Consider the following 17986-nt stretch of genomic DNA (forward strand, 5'->3'; position numbering starts at 1 on the left):
CAATGAGGAAGAGTTTTAGTTTTGAGAAGAGATATAGGTCAGAGGGAGCCAAATCTGGGGAATAGGGTGGATGTTCCAACAATTCATAGTGCAGATCGCTTAATTTTCCCATTGCAAAAACACCTTTGTGGGCAAGTACATTGTCCTGATGAAAGATGATTTTTTTTGTCTGCAAACTGGGTCTTTTCTCACGAATTTTTTTCATCTAGTCTGGTTAAAAGATTGGAATAATATTCCCCAGTTATTGTTTTACCCTTTCAAGATGATTAATAAACAAAATGCCTTTAGCATACCAAAACACCAATGCCATGACCTTTCCCTCTTAATGGAATCAACTTTCTCTTTTTTGGTGCTGACAGCTGGCTTCTGTCCACTGTTTTGACTGTTGGTTAGATTCTGGTGTGTAATGGTGAATCGAAGTCATCCATAGTAATAAATCAATGCACAAAATCAGTTTTATTCTTGTTAAAACGCTCCAAGCACTGTTCAGAGATTTTCATGGGATGTCGTTTTTGATCTGCTGACTAAGCACAGCACCCATCTTGCGCAAAGCTTTTTCATTTGCAATTCTTCATGCAAAATATATCCTACAGATGCTTTTGGAATGCCTATAGTCTTGGCAATTTCATGCACTTTGACTCGCCCATCATCCAGTACCATATCACGCACTTGATCAATGATTTCTGGTGTTACACTTTTTTGGACGTCCTTCACGTGGATCATTTTCAATGCTGGTTTGACCATGTTTAAACTTGGCAGCCCATTTCTTAATTGTCGTAAACAAAGGAGAAGAGTGCCCATAAAATTTTATGAACTTCAAATGAATTTCTTTTGGCATTAAACCTTCTTTTACAAAGAATTTTGTAACGCAAAATTCTTTGTAAAAGAAGGTTTAATGCACAATACTTAATTTTATCCATTTTAAGGGATGCAGACAACACTTTTGCTTCAGACAGCTGTATAAAACAAACTACGTAATAGAATGACTTGCAATTTCACCTGGATGCTTATGACAGATGTACCAACTTCGAAAAAAAAAAAAAAATCGTGGCCATACTGTTGCCATCTATGGTTGAAGCCGAGAACTTTTCAGACCTCCCTCGTATATGGGAGTGTAGTGTTCCAAAGGAGGGGTCACTAGTAGTTTAACAACATTGGTCTGTATTTGGGCCATCATTGATCCATTTGTATATTAATGATATTGGGATGGGATAATACCATCTGTGAACAGGATTAAGGAGAAAGAAGGAATGCATTATAATTTTCTGGAAGATCTGGAGTTTGCAATCATTTGGGGGGGTGGGGGGGGAGTATAGGAAATGTTGTTCTAGAGAGAGAGAGAGAGCTGTAGATTGAAAAAAAGAGGAGGATAAGAACTTAGTACATTAAGTTTGTAGCCAAACTGTATGTGGATGTTCACTAGGAGCTGCTCTCATTCTTTCATGTTTAGAGGAAACTGGAAGAATGATGGTTATTAGGGTAGTGGAGCAAGAGCTCATGAAAATACCTATAAAACAGATATTGTGCAGGAACAGAGCATCTATGGGAAATTGTTTTTTGTGGAGAGATTTATAAAGCAGCAGGGAAGTAGTGTTTTGAATAAAAGAGGTATCATGTTAGAATGCTCTAACAAATGCAGAAAGGGAAGGTGAAAGAACTGATTATTTTCACTGGAACCAATGACCTGAGAGGTGAGAAGTATTGTATGAGAGGATGTGAAAGAATTATTGGAAGAAGTGAAAAAAGATAAGCAAGAAGGTGAAGTTTGTGAGTCTGCTGCCAGGCTGTGATAGAGTCCAACTGAGAACAAGGGCAATGATAGCTAATAAATCAATAAGCAGGTTATGCAGAGGAAATTATGTAGAATTTGTGGACCTATGGCCTGAGCTTAATAGATGGAAAGATTTGTACAATACTGATGTACTGCACTTAAATGGATTTGGAGTTAGGTTTCTAGAGAGAACTTTGTTCACAGTGTGAGTGTGGAAGCGCAAAGTCAGGAAAACTTAAGAAATTAGGTTGGATGCAGATGAGTGTGGGAAGTCACCTCATGGGTGTCTTCTGGATGTGATTCATGAATGCGAATGAACAAAAAATGTGGAATCTAGTCTCAGTCAAAACAGTATCAAATGGGGTAGTCAATTCAGGATGTAAAGCTCGGTGGTGGAGGCCTAAGGGGATGTTTCTGTTTACTAATGTTGGAAGCATTAGAATTAGATGGGAGGAGTTTTGGGCAGTGGGTGGCAACTCGCAGAAAGTTATAGGCATTAGTGAGACTTAGCTAACAGCAGATGACATAGTTGCAGGGATAGAATGTGATGGATTTAGTATTTTCAGGGAGGATAGAATAGACAGGATAGGGGTGGGATACTGCTGATGATAGCAGATGAATTACAGCCAACAAGAGTAGGAGTCAGTTTGGCAGATTGCAGTTCTTTTAATATGGTGTGAGATTGAGAGAAAGGTCATTTCTTTACTGGATTGCTCTCTTCTGAATACCATCAAGAATTTTAAGGAAGGCTTAATGCACTACCAAAAATCTCACCTGGTGTTGTGAAGTTAGCAAGATTTGTGGTTGTTGTTTCAGAGGATTTTAGGATGGTTCTTTATTCAACAAGAATAACTTTAAACTTCATCCTTGAATAAAAAAGTTACATCCTATTTGCTTCTTTATTGCAAGATATTGGGATACCTTTTGACTATGATATGATTTTAGTTTCACTGAAAATTGTTTTGAGATATGATTTTGTAAATGTTGATTTATCAGTTTGTTTTGTTTTTCAAAATTCGAAAATTGTTTTTCATATATCAAAATGTTTTTTTTTTATTATTCAACCTTTTAATATGAAATAATGTTGAGCTTGTGCATTTTGCCTTCAAGTTTTTCACTATAAAAAAAAAATAATTTTGCCCCTGTAAAATAAATAAATAAAAAATTAAAAAAAAAAAATGGTTTTTTTTTTTTTTAGCACCAAATAAGAGATGTCACAAGACCATGACAAAATAGTGCCATGGTCGGCAAGTGGTTAGAAAGAAGAAAGGAATTTGTTTGTTGAAGATCATTGGGAAAAACAGTACAGGGTAGACTGTTCCAAAAAAAAAAAAAAAAACAGAATAGAGGAGGAGGATGATTATGATAAGCTGGTTTGATAACATTGGAGCTAGACTATGTATTGATACATATTAGTATTATATGATCAACTCCATGGAGTCCTTAGACTCATGAAGAAGGCCCTCAACGTTATGCCAAGCACTGTCCAACATTAGCACAGTATGTATCGTACTTTGCTTTGAACTCATTCACAATCAATGCACCCACAACAGACTCTGGCCACTTATTCCACTCATTCACCACTCTTCAAGCAAAAAAAAAAAGTTCTCACACCCTGCAAATTACACTTTTGCTCAATTTCCAAAGACGGCTCCTAGTTCTCCCACCACCAGAGCTCTTATGAAAAATCTCCTCTGTACAGCAATCCCTCGATTAATGTGCGTAATGCGTTCTTTAAAACAGGCGCATTAATCGAAAACTCACTAATCGAATATAATAACCTATGGGAAAATGTATAATTCATTCCTCAGATTTCTTTTTTGACCCTTAATTTTTTTTTATAGAAGAATTAGGGTATGTCTCAGGGCCTAGTTAAAGGAAAACCATGAAGCTGAAAGACGATAAAACATATTCAGAATATAAATTTATTATTCTGCTTCTTAACAAAGAATTGAGCTAAGGTAGTTTGGCAGGCATTCTGTTTCTTTTTTTCATATAACTGATGGTATATAGCCCTATTGCCACTTCTGCAAATTTTACTGGCTCTCTCTTCACCAGGGTCAGTCTCTAAGTATTGCTGCTTAAAAACTTCGATTGTACGAAAACTATTTTCAGATTGTTTCAGTGAAACCTCTTTGGGCTTGTCAGTGATTAAATTTTCATATTCTTCAGGATCTTCCCACTGTGCATCTAAATTTAGTAGGTCGGAATCACCCAATTTCTCAGAATGAGATTTAATTGATTAAATTAATTTGAAAAGCCTCTAAAATCATTTGCACAATGTGGGAGAATGTGCTTCCAAATGGCTCGCATATTGCTACCAGTAATTTCATTCAACCTTCAGACTTTATAACCAGGCTGATGTTTTTCTGATTTGGCTAGAAAAGTCTTGGAAGGCATTCACTTCCAAAAAAAGGCCGGTTTCATCGACATTAAATATTTGTTGATCGCAATAGTCCCCTTCTTACATAATTTTCTTCAAAATCTCTGGATATCTCCTTATTTGCACTTGCAGCTTTGCCTGTGATTAGAACATTATGTAGGCTATTTCTCTTTTTGAAACGCTCAAATCACTCAGCACTGATGTGGAATTCTTCTTCTTTTCCATCATTGATAGCTCTTTCTTTCCAGGTTACAAAGAGACTTTTGATTTAAAAAGCCAGTGTTTAGCGGGATCGGTTTTTGGTTACAATTTTTGATCCATGTAAAAGGAAGTCTCTCTAATTCAATTATTATAACACTTTGATTTCGAGTGCATGCATGATTAACTTGAAGCAGTCTTACCTTTCTCTTTATATTCAGCAGTTGATTCACCCATTTTTGTTTTCTTGTCCTATCTTTGCTCTGAACTCGCCTTGTTCATTTTACTTTATTATTTCAAGTTTTTCTTCCAATCAGATTACTTTTCGAATCATTTTCACACTTCTATTTATTGCTCACTAATTCTTTTACTCATGATGAAACGTTAGGAAAATAATTTAAAATAAAGTAAGGAAAATAAATTTTGGCGGTAAATTTGGAACATAGTATATATGGGAATAATTTAGTATGCCATTAAAAATTAACTTTGTAAAATGTTTCAAATCGGTAGCTAAATTATTTCATCCTGGTGAGTGATTTTTTAAAATAGTTAGCCATAAAAAATGTATCTGTAACAACTGAATAGTTCCTCTCAGATCCTTTCCTATATCATTAATGTACAAATTGAATAATAGTCACCCAAGAACAAAGCCCTGTGGCATGCCATTAATCACAGGCCTTCTACTGAGCTCTATTCCTGAATAAACTACAGTCTGGTGTCTCTTCATCAAGCACTCTCTTAGCCATTTTCTTCATGCTTTCATGGTGATCAGAATACATTGTGAAAATTTTTAGTTTTAATGGGTGATCAGTAACTTTAGCATACCATGTAGATTGTAGTGCAACTTGTTTCTTTGTGTATAGGTGTATAGTCCAGATGGTGACCTTAATGTGAAAGTCGAAACATCGAGGGTTTATTTTGGTTTATATTAAACTAAAGTTTTACTCTAATTCGGTACTTGTTTCCATAATTTTCATGATGTACTCTCTTATCCACTTCACCGCCTTTAAATAAATTCCCATGTGCTGCAATTTATTGATTGCAGCACATGGGATGGTTCCTAGTTGGAGTTTCTATGTGGTATTCTGCCAAAAGCCTTTGCAGTATCTTGCTCACTGTAAATAAACCCCATTGCCTTTATCCAACTTAGCTGTCACTGTATTATAAAATGTGAGCAAGATACTGAGATGCAACCTACCATTCGCAAAACCATGTTGCTCTTCATATAATATCCCATTCCTGTCTATCCATTCCCATGGCCAACTTCTCCAGTACTTTGACTATGAATCTTGATATGCTCATTGGTTTGTAATTTGATACCTCAAACATGAAGACTCCTATATGCAATGGAACTATTTTCCCCCCTCTTTACATCCCCTAGGGACCAAGAGCTAATACTTAGATCAAACAATATGGTCACAGGCACTGCCAATCAACTAATGCCTTCTTGTAAAACTCGAGCTGGTATACCATCTAAATCCTGTATCTGTATCCACATCAAGATTCTGTAATATCCTTTGCACCTCCAGTTCATTTACCTCAATTTCCATATTAGCCCTTGCCTTTCTTGTTACTCTGATATCTCCACCTGTATGATATATTCTTGCAAAGTGTTCACTTAGTAATTCTACGATTTTGTCTAATTCAGTTACCCACATCAGCATTCGCTAAAATCATTCTGCAATCAACATTCTTCCTATTACTTGCAACATACTGAAAGAACTCTTTGGGATTATCTTTGGCCTGATATGCTTGATGATTACCTTTCTCCTTGGTTTCCCTTTACAAATTTTTCTTTGTTTATAGCTCCTGCTTAATGATAGTATTCATCCATTTACTCCCACTACACTCCTTTACCGCTTCTTATGCACTATCAACCATCTATCCCCTGCAGTTTCACATGTCATAGCACAGATCCAAGCAGTCTCCTAAGTTTGTTACTCACTAGTCCTATAATTTCACATAAACTATTTGGAAAGAAGTCAACAGACACTTCCACGGGCAAGGTGCATCATGCTGTGTAACGAGTCACGTGTTTGTAGCTGTTATAAAATGGAGGAATATTATATTCCCAAGTCAATGCAGCTGTGTCTGGGCGAAATGGCTGTGAGAAGGGAACTCATGGAGTAGGAGAGAGGTGTTGAAATAGGATGCCATGCTGCAGTCCTATCTGTTCAGAAAATTGTTGATAAAATAAGCCATCCCAAGTCAACAATCAGTGATACCACACTGAAATGGAAGTGCTATCTGAAGTGGACGGTCCACCACACCCACCAAAATTGACCATAAGGTCCTATAAAGGATAATATGTAAAACCGCTATTTGTCAGTCGACATGTTGAATGGTGAGTTCCGGGCATCAACTGGAACATGAATCTGCACGAAAACATTCAGATCCAAGTCTCACAACATGGATTTTATTATTATTACATGACACCTGGTAGTCCAAGGACTCATCGAGGGAGGGCTCCTGGTGTACAGCTCTCTGTCTCCACCACTCAATTGAACAACTACAACGAACCGCAACTACACCAATGCCATCTATCGCCAACCACTATTATTTTCACAGGCAATCACAAACATCCATGCTCATGGTGGAATTCGAACCTGCAGCCTTTTGGCTGGAGAGCAGATACTATTGAGCAGATACTATAAAGCTAACCATTCGGCCAACCAGGCCGGCAAAAAAAAAAAAAAAAAAAAAAAAAAACAATTAACCCCTTTTTTATTCCCATGTAGGAAGAAAGTGAGGCCGTTTTAGACCTAACATTTTGGAGATTGAGTGGGAAAGTTGAATCTCCACCAGTAACCAATCAGAGGTAGTTGGCCCAAGACTAATATACACAGCAGCTGGTGAAAGGCTGCTGATATATGCTGCCATCTCGTGGTCCCAAATCCTAACACTGTTTACCGTCTGAAAATAGTGGGGTCTATGGTCCATTTTCTTGAGTTTATTGGACAAAAAACCTGAGTTTTCAGGAGAAAAAACCACATGCCCATGCCAGAGATCGACTGACTCAAGAACCAGTTCAGAAAAGTTCCTCAACATCATCGGGAATCGAACCCAGGTCTTTCCGATCACATGCTTTTATCTATACCAACTAAACTACGGAGGCTCATCATTTTGGTCCTACCATTTCTATGGTAGGATCACATTATCCAATCCAACAGGCAGTGTCAGCTTCAGTGATGCCAAGAGCTTGCATAGTGCGATGTTATGGTTGTTAAGTTATATTATTGAGCGATGAATCACACTACGCCCTCTCCCTGGCAGTTGAATGTGTGTGTGTGTGTGTGTGTGTGTGTGGATTTGATGGATGCCTAGTGAATGTCTCTTACCAGAGTGCATAGCTCCAACTATGAAATTCAGAGGTGGTGGTGTGATGGTACGGTCCTGATTTTCCTGATTTGGCCTCTGACCTCTGTTTGTGGTGCCATAATCATTACTCCGAGAAATTTCTAAGCATTCTGGACACTGCAGTGCTTCCTACTTTGTTGCATTTCTATGGAACTGACCATTGTCTCTTTTAGCAAAACAATGCACCACATCATAAGGCTGCTGCTGTAACTGCATGGTTTGTGGACATGAACATAATCACCACACGACTGGCCTTCACAGAGCTCTGATCTCAACCATGTTGAAACACCTGTTGGATGAATTGTTACGTCAAGTGAATTCAAGAGATATCTGCCCCACAACAGTCAAGCAACTCACTACATGAAGAATGTCCAAAATTCTCATTGATCTCTAAGTATGTCTCATAGGATTGCTGTGGTCATCACAGTGAAAAGAAGTCTTACATCTTATTGAGATGGATGCCATGATGTTTATTCCTCATACTTTGGTGTCTGTTGACTTCTTTCTAAGCAGTGTATACCCCTTTCTTTAACTGAAAATTCCACATTTAGCCACTTCCTAGATTAATACCATATGATCACTCTCACTGATTGGTGACAATGCAGTTATATTGGTTATTGACAAATTCTCTGATACATTTACTAGATTTAGCACCATCAAACCCTTAGTACATTCCATCACCTGCTGCCTATGATAATTATTTCTCAGTAACTGCATAAATTCCTTTTCCTTCTTCCCATTTGTTCTTTCCTCCTTCTAATCTGTTTCAGTAGTCAAAGTCCCCCAATAATAATAGCTGTCCTCCACTTATTGAGCTTATTTACCAATTCATACTCTCCCATCATCCTTTACATCCTCTGGTCAACAATCAACTGTTTATTTTGTTCTGCTTTCCCACACCAGATTGCTCTCAAATGTGTTATTTTCACTAGCCTGTACTCTAACTCCTACTTTCTTTGGTTGCAGTTTATCAGCTGTTAATACCCCCCCACCACCACCACCACCATTCTTTTCTCTCTCCCATCCCTGAAAATACCATACCCTTCAAATTCTGTCCCACTAACTACTGTATACCATCTTCTGTCAGCCATGTTGCACTAATGTCAACAACTTTTGCCCAAGATGAACTGACCAGTGCCAAAAACTACTTCCCCATGGAATGCTCCTTGTATTATAATAAATTTAGTTTAATCCTTTATCCAAGTGTGAGCAAACAAAGTTTGCTCCTGAAAGTATCTTCAGTACTGGTGGTACAACACCGGGGTAAATCGAGAGTAATTTATTAAAAAGGTGGCACACTGTTTGGCAACGCCTATAATCTCCTATAGAGATGACCTTGCTAATGCTTCTGCCTGGTATCTCCACTTGGGCCTGGCTCCCACTGAAGAGACCTCAATAAAGGTCGAAACTAGTCTGGGTAGTGGCCCTTCTCTTAATGCATAGCATTAGACATATCCGCAAGGAGATGGGTTTTGCATTATGGGAGATACTGAGATAGAAGTGATGTTAGCTTGATCCATCTTTGCAACGAGTTTCCCAGTGTTGTACCACCTTACCCAAGTCCTGAAGATACTTTCAGGCATACACTTTGTTTGCTCACACTTGAATAAAGGATTAAACTAAATTTATTATAGTCTAACCAAGTGAAAAATAAACTTTCAACAGCTCCTTGTATTAGTGTATTTAAAGTGTAATAGTTCTGTATAAACCACACTAAGATAGCAAAAAATTTTCATTGAATTTACTAATGTTTTGCTGGTTTTTCACCAGCATCTTCAGCATACAGATTATAACTGTCATAAGTATCCACATTAAACTTAATCTTTAGAAACAATTCAAATTTTAACTGAAAGAGAATGAATGTCCTAACATGGCACATTCTATGGGCCACCCTCTGTGACTTCTTTTCAGAATATCTGTCAAAAAAGTCAGATGTCAGGCTATTGGCTCTCAGAATGATTGTCTCCCACATTGTTGGCAAATTAATGCAACTGTACTACAAACATTAATGCAAAAAAAATTTAACTAAAGTTTATAAAGGAAATTATTGAATTGTGAGTACTGTCATCAGCAAAGCTATGAATAAGATTGGATGTCAGAGAAGTAATATTATTGATGTATAGTAAGAAGAGTGTAGATGAAAGCACAGAGCCCATTGGTACTCCAGCATCTACTGAAAAATGTAATGAAAGGAAACCATCCACCATGACACCTGCAATAAACAACTGGAGAGAAAGCTAGTGATCTGCTCACATAAGTGAGCAGAGTTTCTCCAAACTTTTCCGTGACTTGTGTCCAAATGTGAGTAAGATTAACTAGATGTTCTGTAAATGGCAGAATCCATATGGATAATTACTAAGTAATTTGTAAGTCTCTGAGTAGCAAAACAGTTGGCTATTGATGACCTTTCCCATTATTTTCAAGAGTATTAAAATGAGAGCAGGATGGTAGTTTGATGGTTGACTTTTATTTTCCTTTATGGGAACAAGCTATTTGAAAGTTTGCTTCTCAGCTGTTGGATAGATGCCAGATGAGTATAACAGCTTGTAGAGGTGATACAAGATAGTATTAGTTCTGGAGCAGAAGCTTTTAGTACAAGTGGAGGAATACCATCGGTGCCAGGAGATTGTTTAGTATCAATGCCATTGAATGTTTTTCTGATGTCCTTCTGATGAAAGATTAGAGGAAACATGCTGCGGATAATTATTGGTGTAATGGAAGGAGATTTGACTTGGTCATCTAAACAGAGTTGGAGGAAAGTGATGCCAAGAGGCCTGCCATATGATTATTATTATTATTACTTGACACTTCCAGGGAGTCCAAAGACTCATCGAGGAAAGGTACCTACTCTACAACTCTCCATCTCCACCACTACAACTACAACGAACTACATCATCATCTACACCAATGCCATGTACCACCCACTACCACCACTAGTATTTTCACAGACAAAAAATATATTTAGATATATCAAAAACATAGATGTTGCCATTATTACATCAAGATGTGAAAGAGTTGAAAGCATGGACAGGCAGAAGTTATGTCCATGAACAAGAGGTAAGCTTAGTGCATCTGGCCATTACAGAGGTTGCTTGGGATTTATCAATGATTTTTGGAGTTTGCAATGGGTTGTTATATAAGCTGAGTGAGAGTTTGGAGTTTTTAACTTCAGCCATTCAATGTATGCTGAGTTTTTTGGCTATCTATCTATTTATGTAGATAAAAAATATATAGAAATACACACATATATATATATATAGAAAATTATGATAGCCCATGTTATTCCAAATTAAAAATGTTAATATTAACAGTTTTAATGTTTAATTTTTGAAACTGGATCATATGACAAATTATATCTACAAGCAGATTAAAGAAAAAAGATTATAATTTGTGTTATATATATATATATATATATAATTTTTTTTTTTTTTTTTAGTTTTTTAATAATGCTCTGGTCTTGGGCAAAACATCTCAGAGTGAAGTTGCTCATCATTTATATGATCTCATATATGAAGTATATCAAATTTGCCCGAGCATGTTAGTTGCTGTGTTGCCACAGCTTGAAGTGAAATTGAAGGTGAGATAAATTTTAGCCTGTTATATTGTGCATTTATCTGTTTATTAAAGCAAAATTAAATGTGTTCCATGCAGTATTTCACCTGTCATCATAATTTCATATGTACTTGAATAAAGTTTAAGTAACCATTTGATTATTATTTCTAATATGATTTATCACTTTGAAATATTATTTTTATAATGAAACAATTTATTTGATAGGATGCTTAAAAAAATCTGATGAGTGGCTCATCATCCATAATATTACTTATGTAAGTGTAAAGAAAGCCTTGTAAATTGCTTGATTGTTATAATTTAGCATTGTTCATCTTCATTGTAAACACTTCCGTTCATATATCATTTGAAATTATTCTTGCAAGTTCATACCTTTCTTTAAATTTACATTTCCAGTGTGCAAAGAGCTCCTAATTCCATGATTAATTTCTGATATCCTTTACTTAAACTGAGAAATGTTACACTCTGAAACATTTTTGCAATACAGTAGTGTTATATACAGCGCGCGTGCATGCGCGCGCACACACACCTCCTAGGTTCACTGAGCAAAATCAAGTGAATAAATTACAAAACGAATCAAGTTATGTGACAAATTTAAATTAAGTGTGGGCATGTCCTTGAACACTTATATTAAATGATAAAAGAATTTTCTGTCATAGCTCTAACATTCCTTTCCAGAGAATCTCTTATCTTGATTCCCCCCCCCCCCCCACCTTTTTTTTTTATTCATTTATTTTTTTTTTTATCTTGTGTGGCTTAAGATTTTTCCTGCCTCATTATGTCCTGCCTTCACCTGCTGTCTCAACCATTCCCTGAATTTTGAAAATCATTATGACCTCCTTAACTTCTTATTTGAGTAATACTCTGGGTCTTTTAATTAGTTCTCCTTACAAGTACAATGTTGAAGTGACTTCTCCTCTTGGTAATTTAGATCACAATTTCATCCAAGTGTCATCTCTTGTGGAATGTTTTTTTTTTTTTTTTCCAGGTATTCACAACCTTATATTTGGCATTACAACTCCAAGTGGGAAGTAAAAGTCTCTATGACTTTTACTCCTCTTTTCCTTGGTCAGACTACTATTTCCATTCTTCAGATCCAGTTACTTTTTGCAATCTGTTAAGGAAATGACCCATGTTTAGATGGAGGTTTTCATTGCTCACTTTGTTCAAAATTCCCATTCTGTATATCAATGGTTTCCAAAATGTGTGCCAGGGTGGTCCAAGAAAAGGGAAAAAAAAAAGAACTTATTATAGACAGCTAGAGACAAAAACCCCAGCTTTAATCACAAGCTACAATGAAATGCACATAACCACTATCGAGACAACTGTCTGATGTTGATCGGGCTAAAAGTAGAAAACGCACAACATGTGCCGATGGTAGTTGGCCCTCACAAAAGCCATTGGGCATAACTTTTGTCCTTCTGTGCTTCCATCTTCTTCTTATCCAAATGGTAACATTGCAATATCAACAAAAGATAAGACCAATCTCCTGGCATCATTATTCTCATCCAATACCTACATAGATGATGAAGGCAAATCACCTCCTTCTTTACATGGAACATGGATCACATACCTCCTGTAGTCTTCCACTGTATAATATGGGTGTGTGCGTATGTGGGAGTGTGGTGTATATATTTACTTCTCTCTACACATATTCCAAATGGTTTAAAACTCTTCAAAATTGAATGAGAACACTGAAACAATACTCCAAATCTAACTTGCACGTAGATAGGTATTCTATGATATCTCATATGTAGCTTACCCTCTTAAATTAACCTATGAACTCATTAAACCCAAACCCATTAAGAGATTAAATCATCAAACACTTTTTGACCAAAATAAAAATCTTTAATTTACAAATAACACAAATATATAACATCATATCAACTACTTAGGTATGCAAGTGCCAGTATATTCTTCAAACTACAACTTCAAACAACATGAAAAACACATTTGCTCCACAGCTTCCTTTTAATCTTCATTAGCCAACAGTTATTATCCTTTGTGTACAAAATTCCTGGAATGTTAGTTTCTTGCCTCCTAATGAACTTTTACTGTTTCTTGAGTTCACACAGAAGAAAGACTAGCACAAAAGTGCTCTTTATATGACAACAGCATGTGTTAGCTTTCTGTAAATGGAAAGAGATAGTGATCCATCTGAAAGGGGGGGGGGTGACTAATATGTCAATAATAGGTAAACAGTTATTAGATTCTTTCTCAACTGTGAAGTAAATTTTGGTGTGTTGGCTTTTTAGGTAGGTGACAAAAGCATCCAAAGATTCTTGTCTATGGGAGACCAAATGGAAAACACATTATCAATAAAGCATAACCACAGGCTTGTATGTAGCTGTGGTAAGTATTTTTTTCTTGACACGTTAGTCACCTGCCTTTCAGATGGATGACTACCATCTTTTTCCATTTATAGAAAGCCAACACTCACAGGAAGATACCTACATAAACAAATACATCATCATTCAGCCCAACAGTATGGTTTTAAAAACACTTACACACAGAGCTAGAGCCATTTGTTCTAATGATACAGCTCTGTTCACAGAACTCAAATATCTGCACCATACTTTCTTGGCCAATGATACAATTCGTACAAAATAGATAAAATACTACACAGCCCCCATTTACTTCTCCTCCTCTGATACACAAGAAAAAAATATTACCATTCCTATTTCCTATGTCAGAGAAATATCAGAAATGCTAGCCAAAGTACTAATAAAATGTCATTTGCACCACATTCAATCCTCATGTTAAATTAGCAACTCTGATCACCTCTCCTAAGGATAAACTTCACCCTCTATCATATCCTAGAGTCTATGAAGTTCCTTGTGATTGTGACTCGAGCAGACAGGAAGATCTGTTAGAATTCACCTTTTGGAGAACATAAAAAAATACATTCGCTGCCATTATTATTGCAAGTCGGGACTGGCAGACCATGCTTTGTATACCCCCCCCCCCCTTCACACAGGGTTAGATGGATGAAAACGAATGTGCTATTTCAAAGTTGTTACAGATCAGAAAGATTATTTTTTGAGTCAGCCATGGCTATGAAGAATTCTCCTAACCTGAACAAATATCATCATCATCATCATCATCATCATCAAATTCCTGCCATGTACCCTCAAGGGGTGTACAGGATATGACAGTACTACATGAAAAAATTACATCATTACTAACTTCCTATCTACAATTTTCCTCCAAATCAGTCTGTTACTTGTCAAGACTCCAACATTATCAGATCTTATATTTCTATCGTCTAAGGCACTTTGTACCGTATCAATCCACCTATATCTTGGTCTTCCTCTGGGTCGTTTTCCTGCCAACCTGGCAGAGAACACTTGTTTTGCTAATCTTTCCTCTCCCATTCTATTTAAGTGACCATACCATCTGAGATTAGCTCTGCTAACGCATTCCTGGATGCTGACAATGTCAAGTTCTTTCCTAATATCCTCATTTTTAATATGATATTGCCATTGATGCCATCTGTTCACGCCTCTAATCTTTCTCAGGACTCTCATATCTGCGGTCTCTAGTCTTTGGTCAAGTGTTTTACTTCTGACCCAGCTCTCAGATCCATAAGTTAAAATTGGTTTGAACACGGTCTTGTATACAGCTAATTTAGTGTTCCGACTAATTTCTTTCTTATTCCATATGAATTTATTCAATTGACTTCCCACGATACCAGCTTTGCTGATTCTGTTGTCTATTTCTATATTTAGTTTACCATCTTCAGTAAAAATTGTGCCTAAGTAGCTGAAATGTTTTACTTGTTCCACAGGTTTTCCATTCACAACACAGTTGACATTTTCAATGATTCTGCCTATTTTCATTGTCTTTGTCTTTTTATTGCTGACCTTCATACCATATCTATTACAACAACAATTGAATTTAGTCAGAGAATCTTGCAGACTTGTAGCCGATTTATTTAGAAGTATAACATCATCCGCATAAAGCAAAGAGCTGACATTAACATCTCCAATTTTGATATCAGGTTTAATACCACATTCCTTCATAATGTGATCCATATAGATAATGAATAACAGAGGGGATAACGTACATCCTTGTCTCACACCAGATTTAACATTAAACCATCTTCCTGTACTTCCTTCAATTCTAACTGCAGACTCACAACTCAAATAAAGACTAAGTATTGCTTGATATAATGCCCCATTGACACCATATAACTGCAGCGTATTGAATAGCTTCTCTCTTGGCACCTTGTCATATGCCTTTTCCAAATCGACAAAACTTAAATACAGATCTTTGTTATATTCCCATGCTTTCTCGACTATTTGTCGTAAAGTGAAGATCTGATCCTGACAGCCTCTATTTGGCCTGAATCCAGCTTGTTCTTCACCAAGCTTTTCTTCCACAATTCTTCTCAACCGTTTCTCAAGTATACTTGCATAGATCTTGCCAGGAACACTCAGTAGGGAAATACCTCTGTAATTCTCACATTCAGTTTTATTTCCCTTTTTATATATGGGTACTATGAGAGCTCTACTCCAATCATCGGGAATTCGTCCCTCTGTCCAGGCTTTCTGAACTATGCAGTGCAGCCACTGTAAGACTCTTATACCACCATACTTCAGCATTTCTGGTCGAATATCATCTACTCCTGCTGCCTTTCCACATTTCAAGCCTTTGATGGCTTTTTCTACTTCAAGTATGGATATGTATTCCTGACTGCATGCCTGGTCAGTGTTTTTTATCACTGTGCTGTCATCACTGCTTGTTTCATTTAGCAGTTTTTCAAAGTAATTACTCCATACTTCAAGGATATATTTTTCTCCTGTTTTCATTTCACCTTTATCATCTCTAATTCCTTTTACAGCACTCTTTCCTCCATTCCTAAGCTTCTTCAACAACCTCCAGAATATTTTGCCACCTTCTTGATATTTATTTTCTATATTCTTGCCAAAGTCCTCCCATGACTTTTGTTTAGCTAGTTTTACACACTGTTTAGCTTTCTTACATTTGTCTCTGTATTCTGTAAGAGTAAAAGCTGACTTATTTGCCAGGAACTTTTGATATGCTTTCTTCTTTTCCTTCACTGTCTCTTTAACTTCCTGTGTCCACCAGGGAGTTCTGATTTTTTTATCTTTGCACACAACCTCACCACATGCCTCTCTGGCAGAATCAATCAATGTTTCCTTTAGAGTTTGCCACTGAATCTCCAAGGTTTGATTCCTGTTCTCAAACTCTTTCATTTTCTTTTCAATAATATTTCTGTATTTTAGTCTACAGTTTACATCTGAGAGCTGCTCAACTTTTATTCGCTTTAAAACTTTCTTACATGTTATTCTTTTCAATATGAAATTCAATTTTATCCTGCTCAAGACTAAATAGTGATCACTTCCAATTTCAAATCCTCTGTACACTCTGGTGTCCTGCACCAGGGAGAAAACATCACTATCAACAATAACATAGTCAATGAGACTTTTCTTATTCCTAGCCTCTTCTCTCCATGTGAATTTGTGCACATTTTTATGTTGGAACATGGTGTTAGTAATAACCAGTCCATGTCCTGAGCAGAAATCCAACAGATATTTGCCATTGTTATTAGCTTTGCTCTTTTCTCCAAATTTTCCCAAAATATTTTTGTATGTCTCACAATCATTTCCTACTCTACTATTTAGATCCCCAACAAGGACCAACTTTTCCTTTTTCATTGTGTCAGTTGCTTTTTCTAAAGCCTCAAAAAATTCCTCCACTTCTACCTTAGTAGAACCTTCTGTGGGACCATAGGCACAAATAAGTCTCATTGTCCAGTTCCCCATTCTCATATTTGCCCACATTACTCTACTTGAGACTGACTGCCATTCAAGAAGATTAGCCTCGTATTTTGTGTTGAATACTATGGCTACTCCTTCTTTTCCTTGATTGTTATTGCCTGAATATAACATTTTGTATTTATTGCTCAGAAAGATCTCACCAGTTTTGGTCTTTTTTGTTTCAGTCACCCCTATTATGTCGATCTGGTACTTATCTAATTCCTCAGCTAGCTCCATTTCTTTGCCATTCAGGCTTCTTACGTTGATAGTACCGATCTTTAACTCTGGTGATGTTGAGTTGGGGTTTGTTTTCAGATTTGTTCCAGTAGCTGACTTTTCGCTGTTCGCCCTGGTTCCCTGGCAAAAACAACGGGGGCCTTGTTTAACCGGGCGACGCCCCAGCCGGCATGAAATTTTGTCATGTTGTACCATCATGTCAATGTTGTACCTGAACAAATATTGAGTGTATTAATTTGCCAAAAATTTGGGAGACTGTTATTGTAAGAACAACTCCCACATAGTTTTTTTTTTTTTTATATATAACATTTTAGAGTGCCAAATTAGGAGTTTAGATCCTTTGTCTGTTTACAGTTTGTATTGTTTCGATTACTCACTGTTGTGTATACATGCTGTCCTGTGAATTGAAGATGCTGAGTTGAAAATCACTGCAGTATAAGCAAGTTAATAAACATATTTTTATAAAATAGTTTGTTTGGTGTTGTTAATACTGTTAAAAATAAGTTATGTCTGGAACAAAATCATTTTCTTTTACTCACTGTTGTGTATACATGCTGTCCTGTGAATTGAAGATGCTGAGTTGAAAATCACTGCAGTATAAGCAAGTTAATAAACATATTTTTATAAAATAGTTTGTTTGGTGTTGTTAATACTGTTAAAAATAAGTTATGTCTGGAACAAAATCAT

The 17986-nt window shown here is 36.6% G+C and overlaps 1 protein-coding gene across 1 annotated transcript in view; it reads left to right on the forward strand.

Annotated features, from left to right (window-relative positions):
* Nucleotides 1–17986, forward strand: part of LOC150105771 (sister chromatid cohesion protein PDS5 homolog B-like) — a 699562-nt gene that overhangs the window by 177041 nt on the left and 504535 nt on the right. The window contains exon 8 of the mRNA XM_090394553.1: nt 11146–11286. Within this exon, the coding sequence (XP_090250679.1) occupies nt 11146–11286 (141 nt within the window). The remainder of the gene's footprint in view (nt 1–11145; nt 11287–17986) is intronic.

Source organism: Typopeltis vanoorti, chromosome 6 (assembly GCF_054136105.1).
Source record: "Typopeltis vanoorti isolate ZY-2024b chromosome 6, IOZ_Tvanoo_1.0, whole genome shotgun sequence".
Taxonomy (NCBI): domain Eukaryota; kingdom Metazoa; phylum Arthropoda; class Arachnida; order Uropygi; family Thelyphonidae; genus Typopeltis; species Typopeltis vanoorti.